Genomic DNA, 25,576 nt, shown 5'->3' with positions numbered 1-25,576 from the left:
GCCAGGGAAATACTTGCCAGCCTGAACCAGGAGGCATGATTTCTGTGGTGTAGTGCCTCCAAGGTGGGGGGTACAGCACATCCACTTTTTGGCTCCCCAAGGAGGATATGGCTTCTGCCACAGCAGGGAAGATGACTTCACAAATCCACTTCTCTAGTTCTCCCAGGAAGCTGGTACACAGACAGTTTTTGGATCTTTTGTACTTCAGCTCATTATTTTATTACCCGTTAGCAGCACAAAACTCTGGGTAGCACTTGGGAAAAGCTTCTCAGCTTTAGGCTTGAGGTGTTTGTATTCTTCCCAGATTAAAGCACAAAGAACAATATTCAAATTCCAACCTAATGGGCACTGCCCTACTCCAAAGCATCGAGCACAGCAGAAAAGGTACAAGGCCTTCCACCAGCATGAGATGATGGAACACAACCTCAAGAGCCAACACGATGCTCCAGCACTTGCATTGAGCTCAGACAATGAGAACCTAGCTTAACAGTGCCCAAGGTGTGTAATTCTCTGGAAACAGGATGTGTAATTCTCCAGAAACAAGTGGCTTATCTGAAAAGCAACCCATCAGTCTTGGACCAGTGGGGGTTCACACGAACAGACTCCCAGTCAAAGCATTCCACACCCATATGAAAAGTATAAGGTCTCTGCAGACCATTTCTGCTGTGTGGTAAAGCCCCTTCAGGATACCTCAACTGTGCCAGACAGCTTCAGCATAAACCTTTAAATATATGAAGCTGAAGCTGTGTGAGGGGAGGGTTGGGTTGGATATTAGGAAAAGGTTCTTCCCCAAAGGGTGGTCAGGCACTGAACACGGAATGGTCACTGCCCCAAGGCTGCCACAGCTCAGGGAGTTTTGGACAACACCCCCAGGCATAGGGTGGGACTGCTGGGGTGTCTGTGCAGCACCAGGAGTTGGATTTGATGATTCAGTTCAGAGATAAAACACCTCATATCACATCCTCCAAGAGCCAAAGAGGTGAACCAAAAAAATAGGGCACAGCGAGCTTGACATCCAGTTTGGAAGAGCACCCATGCACACATGTTTGGGAAAGGGAAGGAAGAGAGTAAGAATACTATGCATTTTTCCATCTCCAGTGGTTTGTATTTCTGGGCCTTCCCAAGTCAGTCTGGGCATCTGAGTGTTCTGGGTGTGATTGCCAAGGCTGTCCTGTGCACGGTGAGGAGCTGGACTTTGCTGATCCTTGTGGGTCCCTTCCAACTCAGGCCACTCTACAGCTCTGTCAAAGAACGCTCAGTGCAGCCTCTTCATGAGCATGTCCAGTTCCTTTCCAGACTCACACAAAGTTTTTGTGGCCACAGTAGTCCCTGGCTACCTGAACAACATCTGAACCCACCTCCTGTCAGCTCCATTCAATCCTCCTGCAGCAGGAGTGGACTGTCCTCCCACATGAACCCTGACGGTTTTGTGACCTGACTCACCCCCCCACTGACCCTTTAATACAGGGTCCAAATAACCACTTCTTGGCAGAAGAGGAAGAGACACCAACTTTGACTGCACAGACCCAATAAACAGCATTTTGCTGTGACTAAATCAGCAACGTTATCTGCTGATTATCAGTAGATATCAAAACCAGCAGAGCAGCAGTGAAGCAGAAAGGACCTCAATGACACATTAAGGCTGTCTGCCCTCAAAACATGGAATGTAGCAGGGTCAAAAGGGGAAGAGTCATACATTGTTGAGTAGATTTTGCTGCCTTTTTTGCTAAAACCAAACACATTCAATGCCTGAGGAAGAGCTGGACAGAGAGCTGAATGCCTTCATGACTGCACTTGAAGCAAAGCTCCTGCTTGGACTCAGTAATTTGCAAATTCCTCCCTGTATACACCCCAAAGCTGCTATCTACATTCATTCTGCTCAGCTGAAGCAAAAGAGTCAGCCTTAAACCCACACTGTACTTGAGCTCTGCTCAGAACAGCCTTTATCAGCTCACAACAAGGTAAAAAACTAAAATTATACAAAGCTGTGGCTTACAAAACCCATTTGCCATCTCCCAATTCCCTTAACTCATGAGTAGCCTGCATACCTCCAACACAGCAAGTGAATGCTACAAACAGGTGTAGATCTCAATTCTGTATTTACAAAAGGAAAACAGCAAATATTTTGTGGAGTTACCTAATGCCATGGCCAATGCAATCCCAGCACAGGAAGGTTTGACATTCCCAGTAAGTTGCCTGTCCCTAACACATAACAGAGGCCTCCACTTCATTAACAGCAAAATATTGAAGGCTTCAAAACTGATGCCAACCATCCTTGTGATGAAAGGGAAGAGAACAGTGCCTCAAATAAAACAAGAATAAAAAAATTGGAGAAAACACAAAGGCAACTTCAGGTGGAGTCTACTTGCAACACAGGAACATCACAGAATGAGATTCTTTAGAAATCTTTTGACTCATCAGAAAGAGAGGCCTTCTTATTCTAAATTAAATTTCATGATACATTTTCCCTGACTATACCTGAGGTATTTCCAGCATTGAGCTGCACTGCATGCTTCCAGCAGCAATCATTCCATATGATGTGGTTTGCTGACACCTCAGCCTGGGAGCACGGAGATGTGACAGCTTGGCAGAGGATGCTCATGAAGAGAACTCTAATTTACCCTTTCAATGTGAGCCTCTGCTCCCAAATCCTGACCTGTCTGGTACAACTTTCAGAGCCTGAAACTCAAACAGAGAAAGCCCACCCAAGGAGTATTTTACTTTTCACTTTGAGATGATTTAACCTTTTCCCCTGCAGCAGCTGCAGATACTGTGCAAGGAACAGTAGTCTGGAAGAAAGTGAGCATGTGGCTGAGGGAAAAACAAGCACATATCTTAATATGAAACATCTGCTTTTTACTCTTTTTTATTGCAAAGAAATTGGAGTTTTTTCCACTTTTGGCTTCCCCTGCAGCAGGAGCAGAGGGTATCCCATGACAGTGCCCAGTAAGGGTCTGGGTGCCCTGAGTTCACAGAGAAAGGCTGAAACAGAGCATCCACTTTGACTAATTATTGAGTTATGAAAAATATTTATAAGAGGGATTTTGAACTCTCATTATCTCATGGAAAAAGGCTTTGGGGAAGACTCTGATCATGACCTACCCAAAGTGCCTCTACACAGCACTCACTCACCTTATACCTCCCCATGAAGTGCACAGCATGCAGCTCACACACTCTCTTTTACCCTTATCACATTGCACTTTGCTCATATTTTGTATTACTATTATTTTCTTCTTTTCAAAGGATCCCTTTATGGGTTACATGAATCACACAGTTAATATCTTTCTAGCATCTGTATAAGAAATGTTGCCACTCCCAGTGCCTCTGGGAAGAGGGAAAAAGCCCTCCTAAATTTGAAGTCACACTAAATGGCATTTGCTGTCAGACATGGCCAAGTTCACACTCCAGGTGTCAATCTCAACCCAGACCATCATGCAGTAGTACTTTAAAAAAAAAAAATCCCATCTAGTGTAAGGAGTTTTCTTGCAAGATCCCTTTGATTCACATCTGAAGATGAGCTTCTTCAGTTCTTCACATTTTTTTGAAGAAAGGATGACAGAGCTGTTGGAGCACTCACTGCTCCCAACCTGCACAGCAATGATTATTTGCTCTATATTGCTCCCTTACTACATGGGTTTACTCAATCATTAACAGACTCTTGATTTAATGTTCTTTCAAACAGCCAGCTCAGCTCATACCCCTCTTCAGACCTAAGCACAAGCCAGTAACTCAAATGCAGATATTTAAGATCCTTTTTCCTTACTCGAGAGATTCAGAAAGCTCATCACATGCTCAGGTGAAACCATGACTCTCTAAAGAGAGGGAGTGACTACATTAAACTGAGTAGTCTCTTTTCCTCAGGGCCTCTGCTGCTGCTCCTCAAGTTTTTAGGAGACTTCAGGTTTTTGTTGTTTCTGGTTTTCCCTCTCCATGTGTGAACAACAGAACAATCCATATGTGCCCCAAAAGTTGGAAAGATGCCCACAGCCTAGAACTGCCAGCAGGACAAAACACCATCTCTGAAGGAAAACCCACACATGATCTCTGTAAGGTGGAGTAACCAAAGAGCTGCAGGAGCTCAGTGGTTTCTCCCCTTATCAGACCCACTGCTCAGCAAGTTTCACTCATTATAGCAACAGGAGAAAACCAACCCAACAATACCTGGAGAGCTCTGTGCCAGGTTATAAACTCAGGGCAGTTCAGGAACAGGCTTGAGGAGCAGTACATGGGAAAGGCAGAGAAAAATCTCCCCTTTTGGGCAGAGCAGGTACCTCTGCAGAGGCAACAAAAAAAACCTTCAAGCTGTAAACATTCCACAATGGGATGTTTCAATCCCAGGAAAAGTATTGAAACACCAAGTTTCATGTTTAGGTATCAAACTCCATTAATGGCTCCTCATCCGTGCTTAAAATTACTAGTTTAATAGGTCAGTGTCTCATTAAAACTAGATTTTTATCAGGCACAGATTAGGAAGCTAAAAAAACAACCCACAGTTGGTCAGCCATGACATGAACACAAGGGACATATTGGGATCACTCATATACATATATATGTACATTGCATGTAATTAGTATGACACAGAGTAGGACATGAACTTGTGCTGCTTCACTCTCGTCTGTCCCTGCCCCGTTCTGGGCTATCAGCTGATTGCAAGCCCAGCTGCCTACTAGATCCCACGCTGAGAAAGCTGAAGAGAGGCATTATGATCACCTCCTCCCACTTTCTGCATAGAAAGGTGGAATTTCAATAATTTTTCCCTTTTAAAGGGACCAAGAACTTTATGTTCAATTCCTCTCTTCATCTCTAATTTCTAATTTTATTTCCTTCCTTTCCGTTTCTACTTATCCCCCCCCCGGGATGCTTTTACTCATAATCCTCAGTACACTGTACAGCAAATCTCCTTTGAATAGCACAGCATGGGAGACCTGTAGATACGGACAGTATCCTGGAAACAGCTGGAGATTTCCCCTCCTGTAACATTCCCTAAGGTATCCTCCAGAGCCCCTCAGAAATACTACCTCCTCATGCTGTCCCAGGATTCTAAAAGGCAGGAGGTTCACAAAGGTGGAAATAATAGTAGAACACTTGTGTCAATTCTGTCCATGATAATTGAGGAGGATCCACGGAGCAGCAAACTTCTGCAGTCTGCTCCAGGATCTGCCACTGCTGGATTACAGGTGTTGGCATGGACACAACAGCCCAGTCCTACCAGCATTCATTTTATGGACATACTGATTCTGGGTTTGTCCAATCACTTTTTTTGTTTGTCCAGCTTTCTAAACCAACAGCTGCTACACAGCTCCAGAACAACATTCAGAAGTTTGCTGCCTGCTTTTTAAAGATATCCTCCCAGTCCCAAGTCACAGGCATTTCAGACTGCCCAGGATAGGCAGCTTCTCATCCACCTTCAACTCTATATTTTCTCTCTCCATATGCTTTCCAACCCTGGTGAAGATGCAGTGACCAGAAATGCACAACACAACAGGAGTAGTCACATATTCACCCACTGCAATTCACTCAGTGTATTACTCACGACCCTAATCCTTAATCAGATTAATATTTCAGCCCAAAGAATAAAACAATGTGCATTACCTGTAGCAAGAAAGAGATCAGTGCACCACCAACAACGGAGTCAACACCAGAGGGATGAACCTAAGCTGCACCCATGCCAATCAAAGGGTTTTGCCCACTCACCTGTAAGAGAGTTTCTTTCACAAGGCAAAAAAAACCTCACACCACTCACTGTGCCCCTGAACAGCATGGCAGACACCCAAAAATCCTGTTTGACTTCCCAGCAACTTTTCCCATTCAGCTGGCAGCGTGCTGCCAACTTAAGAGGAGTCTGGCATTTTTGGCGGATGGCAGAAGAGCTCCAGAAGTAATCCTGAGTACACATTGAAGGCTTCTTCTTCATTATGCTCGTAGGTTGAATTACATATTTAATTAGAAACAGCTTCAATGAGAAGTCGCTAAAGTTGAACATGGAGGATAAGTCTCACTTCACACAAGGAGGCAAACCCACGCAAGGAAGTACATGCCAGAACTGGCCACCTCTGTGCACCATCTCACACACACTACAAACTTCTCCAGAAGCTCAAGTAAAGTGCTATTTTGCACAAATAACAGGCACAGTTTCATGCTACCTTGAAGGCCAACATTACAATTCCCACAGTTCAGAAATTGCATCTGTATGAAGCTGCTTTGATTCAACTTCCACTTTCAAGCCCTAATCTTCAGCGTAGCTGTCAATTAGAAATGTTTGTTACCAAGTAATCTGCTCTGTGCACCACATCATGTCCATCTCCTTTGAAGCCTTAATACCCACTGGTGAGGATGGCTTTGTACCAGCAGATCACTCGTGAACCTTTTGCACTTGCATTCAGATCTGGAATTAATTCTTGCCAACAGCCACACTGGAAGCACTGGCCAATGACAGACACAAAAAGCTGTTTGGCATCATCGAGCCTCAAAGCCCTGTCCACCACACAAAACCAGTGTTTACGTGCTGAGAGAGATACAAGTAGAAAGTCCTTGCAGCACAAGGTCATACCAAGCTCGCTGGAAGACTAAATTTAGCCACCTGTGCCTCAGGCAAGTCTGTTAGTTATAGGAAGCTCGGATACTAGTGTGGAGCACTGGTCCTAGGGTAAATCCCATGGAAGACTTCCATTTAATTGCAAATGATCCTGAAGCTATTAATGGGGAGCCTGATCCCAATCCATCAAAGAGGAGCTGTCTGAGTATCCCACAAACTCGGCACCGGGACACCATGATCCTGTTAGGGCTGGTTCACTCCAATGTGCAAACTACTACGTTCAGAGGCAGCAGGAGGAGCTCAAGATGATTTAACAGATGGGGTTTCAGTGCAAATATATTTCAGAACACCTTCTTAGCAAGCACATTTCCTCCTCTACCTCACCTCACACTACAGTTCTAACAGCCACACAAGAGCGGATAGACAAGAACTCGGGGATTATTCCAAGCTTTTGTAAATGTTAGCAGAGGCTGATTGAACAGTTTGTGAAGACAAGCCCTGGTTTACCAAAAAGTGTCTCAGCCAACAGTTTTGTCAAACATTTAATAATTTCCCAAGCCAAAGAGGCGAGGGTTTTTCAACTCTGTTAGGCCTTAGATCACTATCAGCCACAAGCCCACAGAAAGACCACAGCAGTCAACTAGGTTTGATGTCCATGATCACTGCAAGAATGTACACATAGGAAAAAACAAGTTAAAGAATCTGGTTTCAAGACACACTGCGAAATTTCTGAACTATCTGCCTTCAGCCCTACAGGGCTTCAGAGACACTCAAGAATCTATTTTGATGTCAGTAACTCAAACAGGAGCATTAGCTCAAGCATGCAAAGCCAGGATTACTAAGATGACTGCACCAAGTCCAACCAGGCACAAGGTTTCTCACATTAGATGTTGAGAATACATGTTCCAAAAGGCATCTGGAAGTCACGCTCCATCCCCTAATGCCTCTGCAAACAGATGGCTACACAGAAGGCTACCTGGACAACCAGGAGTCACCTACACATCACTGCTCTTACCAAACCTGTCCCTGCAGATGTCTCAGCCAGGAGGATGCCATGACCCCCCCAGCCAAAACCCGTAGCTACCACCACAGCAGCCAAATTCCCCTTAAACTCCTGTCTTCAATCACATTGTCTCCTTAAAGTTGAAGCACCAGGAAAGTACAGAACAAGTGGTTCCAAAACATCCCGTTCCCAGTTGTGGAGCTTGACAGGCAAATGCATTCTGGCATGCCCAGTAACTCCTAACACTTAGAAGGGATAAAAAACACCAAGTACCAGCGCTGTACCCAGCAAATCCACACAAAACCAAAGAGCTGTGACTTGTGTTGGAGCCTAATACCAGCCCTGGATTTTAATCACACAATACCAGGGATCTGAGCAGAGATATTCCCCCCAGAGGTGATTTACCACACGAGCACTGCATCCATCACAAGTCCAACTGAAGCCTCAGTGCTGCCAACATTGCACAGAGCTGCTTCAGAACAGCAAACTGGTCAAAATCGTTCCAAAGAGTGGACAGCTGGGAAGCAGTATCAGATGCCAAAGTGGCTATAGGCCTGATGTCAGCTGCAGAATGATCATTTGGAGAACCTGAGGGCCTCCAAAGCATCCAATCCAGCACTGAAGGCAAGCCAGCTGAGTAGGCCGTGGCTAGAATAATGAGAGAGCAACCAGGGAGTGAAAATTATTCAGGGTGGGGAAGAATCATAAAATCATAGATTGATTTGGGTTGGAATGGACATTGAAGACCACCTTGTTCCACCTACTGCCATGGGCAGGGACACCTTCCACTACACTAGGTTGCTCCCAGCTCCATCTAACATGGCCTTGAACATTTTCAAGAATGTCACTATCTGAAGGAATGACACACTGCAGGTATTTTGGACGCATTTCCTTCCATCTAAGAAGTTACCTAAAACACATGCTGCCCCAGTCCCTTCCCCCAGCACAAACCAGAGTGCTGTGACCTGCCAGAAAGCGACAGCAACAATGAGTCGGCATGAAACTCCTAAAGGCGAGACCTTTGAAGTCTAACCCGGACTTGAAAAGAGACAACTACAAAGCTTGTGGCCTCTGCTTCATTAGAATAAGATGTTAAACGTTCTTAAGTTTCATTTGCTCATTGAAACTTGTTCTTTTAAGATCTAGGAAATAAAAATAAGCTGCAGAAACTAAACTGGCTTTGTGCATTACAAAGGAAGACAGTTACAAGGTAACTAAGGACAGCCAAGATCAGGCAGGATGGGATTGCTGAACAACAAAGCAGCTTGTTCCAACCTTGAGAAGAGTCAAACTCCGCCGTTACACTTGCCAGAATTGCCACTGTCGGTGAAGAATATTAAAGCTGTATTTTAGAGAACTTCCTCTCATTTGTTGTAATAGACAGAAACAAACAACAGTCAGATCTGGAAGGAATTTTGAGTGAGGAATGAAAGCTTGAAGATCCAGCAAGTCTGAGAGACTTCAAGCTGCTTCCCTTCTAAATAAAGAATTTTATATAAGAGAAGTAACCTTAATGGATGGGCTCAATGATCTTAAAGGCAATGCCAACCTGAACAAGTCAATGAGTCTATGGTCAATTTATATACCTGATTTATATACCTGCTGAACTAGACAGATGCAGACAGATTTCCTGTGTTATTTTTCCCTGTTGTGAGCCCTCCACTAATGTGAAGGATGACGACTGAAATGATCTGAATCTATCCTCTGACTTGTAACTCAGAAATGAATGTGCAAAACAAAGGAAGACTGCGTCTGGCTTATTTCTACAAACAAGGTATTACCTGTGCCAGGGCCTCACCACCCTCACAGAGAAGAATTCCTTCCCAGTATCAAGTCTAACCCTGCCCTCTGGCAGTACCTTGTCCTGGCACTCCAAGCTCTTGTCCAAACTCCCTCTTCAGCTCTCTTGGAGCCTCTTCAGGCACTAGAAGGGGCTCTAAGGTCTCCCTGAAGCCTTCTCCAGAAGAACACTCCCAGCTTGGCTCCAGAGCAGGAGGATTCCAGCCCGTGGAGCCCTTGGCCTCCTCTGCACTAGCTCTGGCATCTCCACATCCTTCTGATGTTGGATCCCAGAGCTGGAGGCAGCTCTGCAGGTGGGGTCTCACCTGAGCAGGGCAGAGAGACAGAATCCCCCATCCCACTGCCCACATTGGGGAATCAGTCCAAAGCATGGCAGGGGTTAAATCATGAACTGAGCTCCGCAGCAAATCAGTAAGATGGAACAGACCATCTTTTCTAACATAAAATAGCTCCAGGAAACACGTCAGACAGGTTGGTTTCACAGAGTTCAAATAGGTTTTCTCCGACAAGTTGATTTAACTGCCTTTGGCACTGATGCACAGCAATTCCTTGTGCGCTGGGAAAAAGGAGTAGCTCTATAGGAAGCAGGTATTTCAGAGTTCTCTTCACCTCAGCACAAACTGCATGAACTCCCCAGGCTTTATCACTAGACATTAAAACATGTATATAGGACAGCAGCTACTCAGGATATTTAATAAATGATGTGGCCTCCTCTAATGCACCCCACACAACATGGCCAACTCATCTAAGAGAGCTACAGAGACACAATGACCTCAGGAAAAGGAGCTGGGACTGCAGAGAAACCTTCACATCTTTGTAAACAGCCAAAGAGCCACAATATTCCCAGCCTAAAGGAATGTCATAATACATAATATAGCCATAAAAAGGAAAAAAAAAAAAAAAAAAAAAAAAAAGAGGAGAGTAGATACAGACAGGAAAACAATTTTCCCATCTCCCCAGTGAATATCCCCAATTCCTGCATTAAATGCTCAGAGTAGCAAATCCAAGCTATTCAATTGTCTTCCACAACACAGAAACTGTCAGGCTGATCTTGAGGGTGGAATCACTGTCAATTTTTCAGGCTATTAAGCTGTTCTCTGGAAGAGATTTGCTCAAAAAAGGACGAGCAAAGCAAACCAGAAGATTCAGACAGGTAAGAGACACCTATCCATTGCAGGAGATGGGCTGCTCCAAACGGATCTGACAGGAAGGAAGAACATACATAAAGCCAGAAGAAAATGGTAATTTCACCCTTATTGAGTTTCATTGTTGCTTTTAACCATTTCTAGGGAAAAAAAGGATTGTTTAAAAGGTAAGGAGAATCTGATGAACCAGAAATTAAATGGGCCATATAACAAGGAGTTCAAATATCTCCTCCCTCAAGTCAAAAACAAAGGTGGGGGGAGGAGGTGTTAATGTGGAACACAGATGAAGTAGGTACAATAATTCTGAGATTTTACCACTTTGTAGAACCCCAGAATGGATTGGGTTGGAAGGATCTTAAAGCCTATCCCATTCCATCCCCTTGTCATGGGCAGGAACACCTTCCACTACCCCAGGTTGCTCCAAGCCCCGTCCAGCCTGGCCTTGGACACTTCCACCAGTGGGGCAGCCACAGCTGCTCTGGGCAACCTGTGCCAGGGTCTCCCCAGGCTGACAGGGAACAATTTCTTCCCAGGAACCCACATAACCCCACCCTCTGGCAGTGGGAAGCCATTCCCCCTTGTCCTGGCACTCCAGGCTCTTGTCTGCAAGGGTACAGCCAGCAAAAGAGGAGGGAAGCGTCCAGAAGCAAAATTCAGGCTGAGAATAGGAAGGCAATCAACAAGAGTTGTGTGACAGCATCTCAAAGAATGGCTCCCACACTCGGACTTGGATTCATTAGGATCTGAGAAGGCTGTGAACAATTGGAAGCCCGTACAAGAACAAGGACTGAATGGTTTAAAACAGCACCATGACAGTGGTCCGTGCAATCAAAATCAAGGGTTCCTCTCACGCTGCAGAACAGGAGTAGAGAAAGCTAGCAGATCCAGAAAAGAGTATATTTGAGGAGGATGCATCTTTGGGGGGAAAGAAGGTGATTCATTAGAGCCTCATCTCCTCAAGAACTCCTACAGATGGGACAAGAATTAGCCATGTGAAAATCCACAGCTAGAAAAAAGATCAATATAGTGCAAGCCATATGGAAAGACAAAAAACAAGGGTCAAGAGTGTTTCTTCACAAATGCTGGAAGTGTAAAAGTATGACAGAAAAACTCAAGTGTCTGGTTTGCAAGTGGACATAGCAAGTTCATTCAAAACACAGTGGAGAGCAGAGGAGCCACTAGACATTTAAAAAACCCACAAGGACTAAGCAAATATTTAGAGGACCAAAGCTGACTACCATTTGAGCAACTCAAGTTTTTTGTGTCAACAAGAAATCCCTTGTAAATCAGAATTACAAGTTTAAAGCAGAAAAACAGAGCCTCAGACACCAGAAGCAGCAGTCACACTGTCACCAGGGCCGCACCAGCAGGACACGTGTTGTTAACCAGGCCCCACATCCCTCCATGTCACCAGAGCAAATGCCAGGTCAGTGTGTGACACCAGGACCAAGTTCTTAAACAGCAAAAAGTGATTCCTCCCCAGGAGTGGTTGAGAGAAGCAACAACTCATAGAACCACGGAATGTTTGGATGGGAAGAGACCTTCAAGCTCATCCCTCTCCACCCCCTGCCATGGGCAGGGACATTTTCCACAATCCCAGGGTGCCCCAAATCCTGTCCAGCCTGGCCTTGGACACTTCCAGGGATGGGGACACTTCCACAGCTTCTCTGGGCAACCTGTGGAGGCCTTCACCATCCTCACAGAGAAGAATTTCATCTTAACATCTAATCTAAACTAATTCCTGCCTTCACTTTGGATGGCAGTTGGAAGATTGGTGTGAGCCCTACAGTGAGATCTGACCAAGTAATCAAAGCCAACCCATTCATACAGGAAGCTTAAATGTCCAAGAAGGAAACAAAAGCTAAATTTACTTTTGCTCTTCTAATAAGAAGAAGAAGAAAAAAAAAAGTTAGAAGCCACATGATCTATTATTGTGTTAATGAATCATCAGACAACATCTCTCAAAAATTAAAACTGTGTTTTGTACACACTCTGCTGAGCTTGGCCATCTCCTCTCTCCCTGTGTCACCCCAGAAATCAGCCTTTTGGTGGCAAAAGACAACGAGGTGACAACAACAGCCTCACTCTACTCCAGCGTCACACAGGAGGAGGTGAGGAAGTGCCCTCGGTTAAAGCTGGTCCCTGAAAGTCTCTTGGCCCAGCTTTCACAGAACGATTCAGCAGCGTCTAGGCAACCACAGCCCAGGCAGCCCTGCTGGCAAACCAGAGCTGGCCTAAAGACCAGCCTAAATTGCTGCAGGGCTAATTACATCGTACAAAATGAAGCCATGTCTCAGGAGTCAGAGGCTGTTGTCTTTTTTAACCTTTTCCTTCTTCCTTTGGCAGTGGACAGAGCACATCAATGAGGGAAAAACAGCTGATATATTCCATTGAAAAAAAAAAAGCAAGAATACTACATGGCAGAATCCATCAAAGCTCTCTGGAGAGAAAAACTACAGGATAAGAGGAAAAATCCTTCATGTACATAAATAACTAAGGGGGTAAAAATGGGGGAGGAATGTATTACTGGTCCATTTTGCAGCAGAAGGGACTCACCAAAGGATTCTGCTTGACACCGAGCTGTGTTACTCAGATGACAACATTTGCTACTCTGAATAATTCAGGATGAGAAGTAAATAAGAGCCATGACTCCAAGGAATTGCAGTAAAATCTCGTGATATGAGTGGGTGATACAATTCACAGAGCAGCACATCAGGAACAACCACCCTAACGTCAACTTCAAGAAATATGCCAGACTGAACTCAGGCCAACCCTAGGAAGCAGGACTGCACCAGAGGATTCCACAAAAACCATCGCTCCATGGTTTTAAGATCACTAATGAGCACAACATTTGTAATTACAGAGGCAATAATATAGGATAAATCACCTCTAACATACCTCTAAAGAGGTACCTGCACCATAAATATAACCCAGCACCTCTGTCAACATCCCCCGTTGTCCTGTGCCCCACCCCTCCTACGTTACCTGTCTCAAAGGAGACTGGAGCAGAGCTGGCATGAAAAACAAAAAGGACATAGAAAGTCTAAATATATGAAGACAATTCAGCCAAGAAATTAGTAGGAATAGAAAAAGTATTTTCCTAAAATCACGAATATCATGGAGAGAAGTGTGAAGGTTCCTAAATTCAACACCTGGCTCAGGGAGGTCATGAACTGGTGGAGAGAGAAAAATAAAGCACTATTTCCCTGGATTAGGTCTGCTGTGATTGTGTTCTCCCCTCCCCAGGCATCTGCTCCTGGTTACCAGTGAGCAGGATACCAGGCCAGATGGATTCCTGGTCTCATCTGGTAGCACTTTTTAAGGCATTACACAGGATTTCATCTGTTAACCTGAAAATACACAGAGGCTGATTGCTTCCTAAAAGCTGGAAAAGGCAGCAGTGTTAAGGCAGGGAAAACAGTAAGTGGCTATGGACTGGGATGGACTAAAGATCTTGCCCAGCTCAGAACTCCCCTCACAGTGGAGTTCTGAACCTGCTGGAATATTTGTCCATCGGTGACTCTGGCACAGCACACCAAATTGCTGCCAATACAGAGAACTGGAAGAGCATGAAAACTCCTATGGAAGAGCAAGATAGATGGGCTGGAATGAGACAAGGTCATACACCTCCACAAGAAACACTACTATGAACTGGAAAGCTCTTTAATCCAAAGAAAAAAAAAAAAACACAGTATATTAGCTTGTTGCCATGACCTGTGTGCCACCAACCTGTCTCAGACATGAAGGATACCAGCACAAAGGAATTCTCTGTGGCATGGCACAGCATCCCAGAGAGCCCTCCCCTGCCATTCTGTGCCCTGCTCCCCTCAGGGATTAGCTCTGAGCAAACACGTGCAGGGAAGAGAGTGACAGGGAACATGGAAAAAGGTGACTGTGTGGTTTGAAATAAGGGGCTAACAGCTGGGCCAAGCTTTCTGAAATCACCAATGGAGACAAGGGCTGATTTATAGGAAGCAACTCTAGCACAAACACAGGCAGGCACGTACCAGCCACAGATAAATTTATTGTAAGAATCTGGTGCAAGTTTCCAGCCCTCATGTCCAGAAAACAGAACTTACACAAAGCACAGCAAGGAGCCCAAATTGGTCCAAACTTGTGAGGACTTTTGGCCAGCAGTTGAAAACACAGTTATGGACTTGCAGAGGAAAGCAGAGAGATGAGACTCCTCTTCCTCACCACCCAACAGTTCTTCAAGAATAAAAAAGGCATCAGCCAAGTCCAGAAAAAGTGATTTTAGGGCAGGAACTGTTTAAAGAAACATTTGTATCTGAAAAAACCTTAGGTGCTTATGCAGGGTGTGAGCATAAAGCCCTGATTTTATCAAGCCAATAGTCTAAAATTTCACTGGAGTCAGCAAGATTTTTGCCAAAAGGCCGGAAAATCAGCGGTGCCGGGGTGCCGCTACACCAGCAGCCAGAACTTCAGCATGGAAACTGAGATCTCCCTGGCAGCTCTCACTTCCACCCTCCACTCTTCCCAAGTACATCTGCATGGTTTTTGACTAATAATGACTTTTTTTTTTTTTTTAAATCACACACCATGATATTTAAATTCTTATCTGGTCACACCTTGCCAGCAGTCACCTTCTCTGAACAAGAACTCCTGCTGATATTTATCATTGGCAGCACCTCCAGCTCATCCATGACTCCAAGAGCTCCAGTGTCACGTGGAAATAACCAGTGTGTGCATCCCTCTACAGCAGCAATGTCATGAAACCCAAACTCTCTCATCAGTAACACTTCACCACACAGGTGGCACTTTCAAAACCTGGGGCACTGGCAAGCATTGAGGAATTTTGCAGCCCAAATCTCTGCAAACTCATAACTCAAAGGCATTCTTTGTTTTTTTTGGAATGTATCTGTGGGAAAATGCTGCTAATATTTGATAAGAGCTTCTCCACGCTCATGATTCCCAGCTGACCCATCATCCTCTCCCAACAGAGACTGAGTTACCACCACAGCACTGGACCAGGGATGTAGAGATGGTTTATCTGGGTAAGTCACAGCCAGCAGCTGGAAAGCTGAGAGAATGAAAAGGCAGCTCCTGAAGAACTTGGGGAGTGGCTGCACAAGCTAACAGGCATTAGGTCACTAGTAAAAAAAAAAGTCAAGCCTAACGTCATACCAATGACAGTGGGACTTCAAGCACGACACGGTGAGCCCAGAAACCAAAAATGAGGTAGGTAGAAAATGCCACACGAGGTCAGGCACGGGAGACAGCTCAACAGAGCTTGGACTCTGCTCAGAAGACTTTCCACGAACAGAGAAGTCACTGTAGAGAAAGGCTCAAGGGGACTTCATTTCAGGGACTGCTGGTAGCAGTGAAACATTTGGAAGGGAAGATGTCACCCTCCTGAGGCAGCTGAGGCTGCCCCATCCCTGGAGGTGTCCAAGGCCAGCTTTCATTGGTTTGGTGGTTTGGAGCAGCACGGACTAGTGAAAGGTGTCCCTGCCCATGGCAGGGGCTGCAATGAGATGACCTTTAAGATCCTCCCAAACCATCCCGATTCCATGATTCGAATAAGACAACAAACCCCAACCCTTATGAGTTCCACGCTGTGCCAAACAGCATATGGAAATACTTCTCAGACGTAGGGGGGGGGGGGGGGGAGATACACAACTTCTTCACACAAATAAGTTGCTGATACACCTCCAGTCACACAGAGCACTTCGCTTCCTCACACTGGGAACACCGCCGGCTTCAGCAGCTCCCAAGGCACCTCCGGCTCCTCCGCCGGCAGGTCGCTGCCCCGCACTCCCGGGACAGCCCCTCAGCCCGGGCTGCCACGTTCCCCCGCCTCAAACCCCGCGGGCAGCCGCAGCCCGGCTCCCCGAGCCCACGGCCCGGGGGGAGCCGCCACCCCCGGCCGCCGCCCCGCCGGTTCCCTCGGGCCGCCCCACGGCGGCTCCTCCGCCCGCTCGGCCGGCGCCGTTCCCGCCGCACCGGCAGCGCCGGAGCGCCGAGCCCGGGCCCCGCGGCCGTACCTGCTCCGCCGGCGCTGCGCTCCCCGGGCGGGCCGGGCCGGGCTGGGCCGGGCCGGAGCCGCCGCTGCTCTCCCCGCGCCCGCCGCAGCTCCTCCCTCACGGCGCTGGACGGGCACGGCCCGACCCGGCAGCGCTCGGCGCCGGCACCGCCCCGCGCGGCTCCGCCCTATGGCCGCGCCGCGCCCGCGCCGCTTCCGGGGCACCGCGGGCGCCGGGAACCGCGTGGCGTTGCCAGGAGGAAGCGGCGGGACGGCGGCCGGGGGCTCCGCTGCCGGCGGGGCTCAGCGTCAGCCGCGCTCGGCACCCTGCAGCGGTTCAGCCGGGGCTCAGCGCGATCCGGGGCTCAGCGCGATCCGGGGCTCAGCGCGATCCGGGGCTCAGCTTGGCGCTCCGCTGGGACTCGGCATCCTCCGGGGCTCAGCGCCCACCATCAGCCGGGCTCGGCACAAACCTGGGCTCGGCACAAACCTGGGCTCGGCACAAACCTGGCCTCAGCACAAACCTGGCCTCAGCACAAACCTGGCCTCGGCACAAACCTGGGCTCGGCACAAACCTGGGGTCGGCACAAACCTGGCCTCGGCACAAACCTGGGCTCGGCACAAACCTGGCCTCGGCACAAACCTGGGCTCGGCACAAACCTGGCCTCGGCACAAACCTGGGCTCGGCACAAACCTGGGCTCGGCACAAACCTGGGCTCGGCACAAACCTGGCCTCGGCACAAACCTGGGCTCGGCACAAACCTGGCCTCGGCACAAACCTGGCCTCGGCACAAACCTGGGCTCGGCACAAACCTGGCCTCGGCACAAACCTGGCCTCGGCACAAACCTGGGGTCGGCACAAACCTGGCCTCAGCACAAACCTGGGGTCGGCACAAACCTGGGCTCAGCACAAACCTGGCCTCAGCACCCAGTGGGGCTCTGCATCCTCTGCAGCTCAGCTTCGGCCGGGGCTCAGCATCCTCCGGAGTTCAGCACCCACTGGGGTGGTCCCTTCCAAACCAAACCGTTCCTTGATTCCATGGAACAGGAGCAGAAACCCGCTAGGGTTGTCACCTGGATGCCAACCTGGAGGCTGATTCTGGTGGAGAACGTGGCATTTTCCAGGTGGATGTTTTAAACTGATGTATTCGTAGAGTCAAAGACTGCTTAAGGTTGAGAGGGACCTTAAAGACCATCTCATTCCCTTCTGCCCTGGGCAGTGACACCTTCCAGCCGACCAGGTTGCTCATTCCTTGAAAAGTGGTTAAAAACACCATGAGGAAAACCTTCCTCCCTGGCGTGCAGGCCTCCAGCCTGGGGACAATCCCATTACCCCACCACACACATAAAGCTTGCCAGCATGTGGGCCCCACCAAGGATGAACCACAGGTTTATTTGGAAAATGTGTTGAGAATCAGAATTTAGGCATTAAAATTATTTACCTCCCCTATTACCTCGTAATCCTGAGGCCGAGCTTGGAATTTTTTCCCTGATGCCACAGTTAACTTGAAAACAAAGCCTAGTTCTAACAAGAATGGACATTTCAATTCAGATTTTTTTTCCTTTCTCTTTTAGGAGCTATATGCACTTGGCTGACTCAGTATAGGTTTAATAAAGGCTTAATATTTCTTATTAAACCTTTTAAGTTGTCAATATCAAAAGCAGCATGTCTCGATCCAGGCACCTGAAAAGCCTGTCCTGGAAGCATCCTGTTAAACCCTACCCTGAGCCTCTGCTCTGCAACGAGTTTATTTTGCTTTTCTTTGTGCTATTATCTAGGGAAAACAACAGTAATGTAGATATAATAATATTGACAATATCTTTGATCAGAAGGAGAGACGTTTTTGCAAATTTGGCTCCCATTTTTTCTGCTCTGAACCATCTGGGCGCTCCCAAGGAGCATCTCAATTCTGAAAAATTATTTATCGTCAATTTTAGTCTGAGTACTTCTTCTGCTAAGTCCTATTAAACGTGTGGATTCTCATTAGCCCTGCGATAATCCCTCGGGAGTTTATCTGAACACCAGCCTGTGTGTGGAGTGAAGGGGGGTCAAAGCTGACCCAAAACCTGCAGGGGTGGGTGAGGAGGTCTCTTGCCTCCTCATCCTCAGCCCGGACAGGTGAGAGTCCAGCCTGATTCCCAAACACCTTGTTAGGAAGAGAAAGGAAACATCCTGCTTTTTTTTTTTTTTTTTTTTTTTTTTCTTGCGTCTCCGGTGGGGATGAAGCGGCTCGTGGCTGCAGGGCGGTGGAGCTGGTGGGCAGGACAATTCCCCTTTGTCCGGAGAAGGGGAAGGACAATGAAGCTCCTGTTGAGGATCAGGCACAGGGAGGCACCACCCCGACACGCCAGCCTGGGCAGGGGGCACCCTGCAGACACAGACCTCAGATCCTTCTGAGTAATGGGTCCGAAGGGGAAAAAGACAAAGCTTAAAAGTGCATGTTTTGGCAGAGAGGTGAGAGCAGAGGAGCAACTACTCAGAGCGAGAAGGTACCAAGGTCTCACCCTTTTCTCTTCCAATAGAAACAGCCCTGTCACCACTCAATCCAGAGCAGGAATATACATGAACAAGTTTGGAATTTACCAAAATTAGTAGTACTCTAGGAATGCAGTGTATCTCCCTTAATAGAAGCAGGCAACACTTGAACTCCAAATCACAGTCCACAGCAGGGAGGCACTCCAAGGACCGGGAAGTCAACAATCATGGCTATAAATTGGACATGGTCTGGTAACAGATTTTCTTTTAGAAAAAGCCTTGATAAAAAATCCCCTATGAAACCCCCCCATCTGGGGATGAGGTGCCTGGGATTCAGCACTGGACTTCCCATGGCAGGGTAAGAGGTCGGCAGCCCGACAGCTGATGGCCCTGTTCCCCTCCCCTCCGTCTGCGTCCCCATGGCCCAGACATCTGCTGTCCCCGCCGACCAGCTGCCCCCCTGTGCAGCCCTGGCTGCAGGACAGCAGCAGGAGATCCCTCCTTCCAGCTAAATCCAACAGAAATGTGCCGTCTGTCCTGTTTTCGGACATGAGGGGAGAAGGGGTCTGCTGGGAAAAGCTCAAAAGGGCTCTGGAGCAGCAGCAATTTGTAATTATCCCTATGAGAAGAAGGAAAAGCCTTAGGCTACGGGGATGAGATAGGATGGCGTCTGTTCCATCACTCTCTCTTGCCCAAACAAAGATCATTTTGCCCTGTAAGATTTAAAATTCAATATATTAGGCCCTCAGGAAATTCTTATTTCATAAACACTTGCATCTCCTCTCCTGAACACTTTGTTCACTCCCTTTCCAGCTGCTTTTGGAGCATCCAAGTGCTCCTGCCAAAACACATGCCCAGTTGTGTCAGCAGTGCACCCCTGAGCTCTCATTTGTGGCGTAGGTACAACCAACATCCCCTGGGCAAAAGCGTGGGTGCCCCAGCCTGGGTCAAAAGGAGCTCTTGGACCTTCAGGCATGAATAGCAGCCTCAGCTGAGAACTGCTTATTGCTCCTTAGTGCTCTCAGGGCTGTGATGGTCTCAAGGTCAGGGGTCAGATAAATAATTTGGACTATTGGAAAAAAATTCCATGTGTTGGGATGGAAATAAAATCTGCTGGGAGGAGTGGGTTAACCTCACTGGCCATCCCTGACCCTTCAGCACTGCTGGGTTTGAGGAAGCCACAGAGATTCTGCCGGTGACACGGTGAGTGATTTTGTTGAAGCCATTTCCTTACCTGGCAAGATAACACAGACTCAGGAAATGAGCAATTCCAGTCTCTCATCCATAGATTTATATATTCCCTTCACGTTTCCTAAATAAACTGGTCCAAGGCAGAAGGCTCCTTGTCTGGTCCCTGGCACAGCCCAGCGTTTGTAGCTGAAGATGCTGCTGACATCTATGGTCAGCCTGGGGTACTGGTGTTTAAAAGTGCTGGAATCACAGGCTGGATTGGGTCGGAAAACATCTTTAAATTCCTCTCAATCCATCCCCTGCCACGGGCAGGAACACTTTCCACTACCCCAGGGTGCTTTAATCCCCATCAAACTTGGGCTTGGACGCTTGCAAGGATGGGGCAGCCACAGCTTCTCTGGGAAACCTGTGCCAGGGCCTCAGCACCCTCACAGGGAAGAACTTCTTCACAATACCCCATCTAACCCAGCCCTCTGGCAGTGGGAAGCCATTCCCCCCCAATCCTGTCCCAAGTCCCTCTCCAGCTCTCTTGGAGCCCCTTTAAGCACTGGAATGGGCTGTCAATGGGTTGTGGTGTTCGTATGGGTTTAACCAAAATATCATCGTTATATAGAATAATCCTTTAAAATGACAAGAAATTACCTCAGAAGTGAAAACTACTCTGAAGATATAAAAGTAATACTGACTGGATTTTCAGCTGATCGTTCCCCTTAGGGGGTTCTCTGGACCACACCTCTTGCCCTAAGACTGTAATAATCCCCTTTCACAGGGAAAACCTGTTAGGTGCTGTAACATTACACTCAGTACAGTGATACAATCAATTTATCCGTAAACTAATTTTCAACACTGTGCATGACCCCTCTTGACCACATTAAAATTCACTATTAATTATATCGTTGGACTGAAGCACTTCTTGAAATTGATGGAAATCCTTCAGCACAGGTGTCAGCATAGGTACAGCTCTCTCAGCATTCTAAAACCCACATAGTGCCATTTTAAGGAGATTTCTATTGGAACAACAATAGCTGAGAAAACAAAAACAAAAAAACAACCAGGCAAGCTTTTGGGCATGGAAACCTCCTACAAGTCTGGTCTTAGCTATATATTTTATTTTGGGTTGTCTGCAGTTCCTGAGCTTTAGCACTCTCTTCATTTCTGATTTTCCCCCTCATTTTCAGAAGAGCTGGGTGCTATTCCTGTTTCCATATATACTCAAAGATTAGCAGCAGGGGCACAGCTGGAGCTAAATCAGCTCCAGCCCCTGGGAGTGTGGGTTGAAGGTCACCCTCCCCTATTCCCATTGGGGCAGGAAAGCAGCCAAGTAAACACCTCCTGCTTTTTGTGCCTACTAAAAACTCAGCTTTAAGACTGCAAGTCCTGATGCAAACATTTGGATTTTATCAGTGAAGAGGGAGCATATTTATTTGTTTATTACAGGCAAAAGCAGTTTAGCTGCTCCAAGTTGCTCTTTCCACAGGTTCCCAGCAGGATGGATGTGTACCACAGAGACACATATTTGATCCCAAGCTCCTTCTGTGCACCTCACATCCCTCCACAGCCTCGCGTGTTTCAGCTCCATCAGATTTTATCTGTTTAATGATGTGTGAGAGCAATCCAGCACAAGAAGGACACAGAGCTGTTGGAGTGAGTCCAGAGGAGACACCAAAATGTTCAGAGAATGGAGCAGCTCTGCTGGGAGGAAAGGCTGGGAGAATTGGGATTGTTCACCTCGGAGAAGAGAAGCTTCAGGGTGACCTCACTGTCGCCTTCCAGTGCCTGAAGAGGTCAGCAAGAAACATGTAGAGAGACTATTTACAAGGACCTGGAGTGCTAGGACGAGGGGGAATGGCTTCCTACTGCCAGAGGGCAGAGCTAGATGGGATATTGGGAAGGAATTTTTTCCTGTGAGGGTGGGCAGGCCCTGGCACAGGGTGCCTAGAGCAGCTGTGACTGCCCCTGGATCCCTGGAAATGTTCCAGGCCAGGTTGGACAGGGCTTGGGGTAACCTGGGATAGTGAAAGGTGTCCCTGCCCATGGCAGGGAATGGAATGAGCTGAGCTTTGAGGTGCCTTCTAACCCAAACTCTTCTGGGATCTGTGATTCAGGTCTCTATGAGCCATGAGCAGCTCCTTTATGAGCAGCTTGGATTCCACTGTCACAAGCTGCTCCTCATCCTTCCCCCTTCCCACCTGGCAGCTGCACAGCCCTCATGGAGCAGCTGATCATGGATAACAGCTGAAGGGATGCAGGTGATGAGCAGATCTGATCAGAGCCCAGAGGTGTTTACTGTCTCCCAGGCATTTTTAGGGCGTAAATGGAACTGATGATAAGCTGGTTTGGTAGGTCAAAGGGACAGGAAAGAGCTGCAAATAGTGCCACTGTGGTTGTGTTTTCTGTGGTATCAGGGCAATAGAGTCTGTGGCTTGTTCAGATTTTCCCCCTTAATTCACAAAATCTTTTAAAAATTTCTTTTAAGGAGAAATCAAATGCTACTTATTCAAACTGGAACTGCTTTTCTGTAACAACTCTCCTTTTTACCAATAGACTGCTTAGGAAGAGGCTTTAACAGCATTCACCACTTTGCCCATCAGGCTGACCTACGAGAGCTGCCACTGAACTCTCCTGATGTGCTAAATTTTAAAATATAATCTCCTCCTAAATTCCCCTTTTCATCTGCTCAACAATACTCTGATATTTCAGGGACCTTCTGAGGGAGAGCAGAAGCAGAACCCCTGACATCAAGGCCTATTACAAGGCCCTACTTGCTTTTTTCCTATTAATTACCCCAAAAGATATGTGGCAACATTGTAACAGCCACAATAACGAGTTTGATTTTATTTTAGCCATTTATTGCTCCCCCAGCTTTCAGAGTTCTGATTCTTTAGAACAACCAGTTTGTTTTAATTAACCTTCACCTCTAATCAGAGCAAGTTTCAGCTGCCCACCCACCTCTCCAGTGTCTCTCTGTTTCCCACCAGTTTCCAGTTTCCCAGCTTTGGACAAAGAAATTTCCATTAAAAGCTTTTACTACAGTAAAGACACAACACAGGTGTGTGCTCAGAAGTCTTCAGTTTATTAAAACAAAGATCTGCTTTTCAGAAACAGAACAGCCATGATCGTGCAAGTCTTGGACAAGCACCAGGCAGTCAAAAGGTGAAAGACAAAAGCTGCCCAACATGCAGGAGGAATTTAAGCAAACCAAGACAAAAATTAAGCCTGTGGTTTGCAATGAATATTAAGTGCCAAATAGTAAAAATTAATTAACATCTCCAGTGTTTGTGCCATCTCTCAGACTTTTAGTCTTGTACAAAAGCTGAAAGAAAGCCGTAAAAAATTGTAAAAAACTATACAAATGTACAAAACTCAGCTCAAGTAGGAGGAGCATTTAAACTCCTCATTTAACTCGTTTTAGCATAAAAATCGAGGTCAGATCACATCTACTCCTCCTCCAAGCACTCTCCATCTTCAGCAGGATCCAGTGGCACGGGCTGAGCTCTGTAAGGAGCATTATTTCAGAAGCAGAAACCAACTCTGGTTTGAAAGGCTAACAAAGACCCTTTCCAAAGCCCATGTGACCCAAATGACTTAGATACCCTCAGACAGCACCTTGAGGCACCAGGACTGACAGGGGCTACTTTATCCTGAGTGCTCCGAGCCCAGAGGCAGCTGCAGAGACATTCCTTCCAAACTGGAAGGATAACATTCCACCCCCAGACATCCCTGGATGGTCCCTGCACGTCCTGGACCCCAAGGACCACACACAGGTTCCACAGTTTTCCTTGGGAGCTCCATAACTCCCATCTCACACCTGAGTTTCCACCTGACTAATTTACGGAACAAAAAGCCTGTGCAGTTGAGTGAGTACAGTTCTTGCTTCCTCCAGAACACACTGGGAAGCTGCAAATTGTTTTGGATGAGGAAACTCTGTGTTCTCTTTTCACCACCTTGTTCTTATTTGGCCCAACAAACTCCAAATTAAAGGGATGAAAGTTTTCCTGTGCTACAGCAAATGCTTTCTGTTTCACCAACAGGTGGGAAGCCTTTGTCTGCTTGTCCTGCAGGACAGTTTGGGGCTGATTCTTATAGGCTCTCCCTGGCAGTTTGGGAATACCTACATTTGGTGGAAAAATGGAGGTTCAACCTAGAATTCTCTACGGAAAACAGAGTGTCTGTAAGACAATATTTTATACTGCTGCCGTTTTAGTCAGTAGTGCAGCCTACTCAGGTTAATAATCTCTGAGGTTTCAGCTTGTAAAAGCCATTCAATTCCTGGCACGTGGAAGTTGTTAGTGCTCTCCTAAGCTTTTCCAAAGCTTTGCTCTGCTGGCAAAGTTATGTCTGAGCAGTGAGAACTTCCCTCAACTACCGGTTACTCCATCCATTTTCAGGAACCTTGAGGAGCTCCCTGAAAACTTTGCTGAGAAACATTATTTCCATGAGGATCCAGAGGTCAGGATAAACATTGTCACCTTGTCAGCAGTCACTTGCCCCTTCAAAGCTGAAACTCAGAGAAAAAACAATCACAACTTGCTTGTCCTAACTTATGCCTCACGTTGCCCCAACACTCACTCCAGGCTGCTGGGCCCAGGCATCTCTCCGTCGGGTACTCGGTTCTCCTTGGATGCGAGCTTTAGGAAGTCGCCGATGCCCCTTTGCCAGGCGGGCACCGGCCTCACACAGACCCGGTTCAGCCCCGCAGGGCGCCTGTCACCTGCGGGGTGAGATGTCAGTGCTGGGGAGGAGAAGAGGGGAAAAGAGAGGGATGGAGGGAAGGAGGGAGGAAGAAAGGATAGAGAGGGGAAGGGCGGGAAGTAAAGAAGAAAGAAAGAACGTACTGAGGGAGAGAAGGAAAGAGCGAAGGGAGGGAGGAGAAGGAGCCCCGGCGCTCACCTCTCCTGCTGGGCAGCGGCGGCCGCGCGTTGATGCTGCTGGAGCCCAGCGCCTTCCGCGGAGCGCGGGCCACCAACACTGCGGGGACAAGGGGACAGCGAGGGGTCAGCGGCGGCATCGGAACCCGCCTCAGCCCTGCCCGTCCCATCCCATCCCATCCCATCCCATTCCCGTCCCGCTCTCCCATGCCCGCTCTCCGCACCCTTTCGAAAGGCGCGCCCACGCTGGTCCACCTTGGTCCGCGCCATCCCGGCCCGGCACTGCCCGGCCCCGCCCCGGCAGCGCCACAGCCCGCCAAGGCAGCGCGGGCCGCCCTCCTTCCGCCCTCCTTCCCGCTCTCTGGCCCGGGCCGCGTGTCGGGGACAAACTCCCTGTGAAGGGAAATTCCCTGGGACGGGACTGAAGCGCCGGCACAGGTTGTCCAGAGCATCTGTGGCTGCCACATAAAGTGTTCAAAGCCACGCGGAATGGGGCTTGGCATAATCTGGTCTAATGGAAGGTGTTCCTGCCGCATGGCACGGGGTTCGAATGGAATGGGATGGAATGGAATGGA

At 47.6% G+C, this 25,576-nt stretch overlaps 2 protein-coding genes across 6 annotated transcripts in view; both read right to left on the bottom strand.

Annotated features, from left to right (window-relative positions):
* Window positions 1-16,625, bottom strand: part of CSNK1G1 (casein kinase 1 gamma 1) — a 104,910-nt gene extending 88,285 nt beyond the window's left edge. For 2 of the 3 annotated variants that reach the window (XM_066328619.1, XM_066328620.1), the window contains exon 1: window positions 16,489-16,625. The gene's annotated coding sequence lies outside the window, so the exon portion shown is untranslated. The remainder of the gene's footprint in view (window positions 1-16,488) is intronic. The other variant, XM_066328621.1, reaches the window with a different exon arrangement.
* Window positions 1-25,352, bottom strand: part of PCLAF (PCNA clamp associated factor) — a 73,911-nt gene extending 48,559 nt beyond the window's left edge. The window contains exons 1-4 of one of the 3 annotated variants that reach the window (XR_010744646.1): window positions 25,226-25,352; window positions 25,024-25,101; window positions 24,703-24,844; window positions 23,216-23,628 (exon numbers count right to left, since the gene is read on the bottom strand). Coding sequence is in view for 2 of the 3 variants with exons in the window: in XM_066328631.1 (XP_066184728.1) it covers window positions 23,571-23,628; window positions 24,703-24,844; window positions 25,024-25,101; window positions 25,226-25,271 (324 nt within the window). In the remaining variant the exon portion in view is untranslated. Of the gene's footprint in view, window positions 1-23,183; window positions 23,629-23,658; window positions 24,245-24,702; window positions 24,845-25,023; window positions 25,102-25,225 lie in introns of those variants that run through there. The other 2 variants (XM_066328631.1, XM_066328632.1) reach the window with 2 other exon arrangements.
* Between the last annotated feature and the right edge of the window lie 224 nt (window positions 25,353-25,576).

Source organism: Sylvia atricapilla, chromosome 13 (genome assembly GCF_009819655.1).
Source record: "Sylvia atricapilla isolate bSylAtr1 chromosome 13, bSylAtr1.pri, whole genome shotgun sequence".
NCBI lineage: Eukaryota > Metazoa > Chordata > Aves > Passeriformes > Sylviidae > Sylvia > Sylvia atricapilla.
Note: the sequence above shows the minus strand (reverse complement) of the source record. Positions and strands in the feature narration are given on the sequence as shown.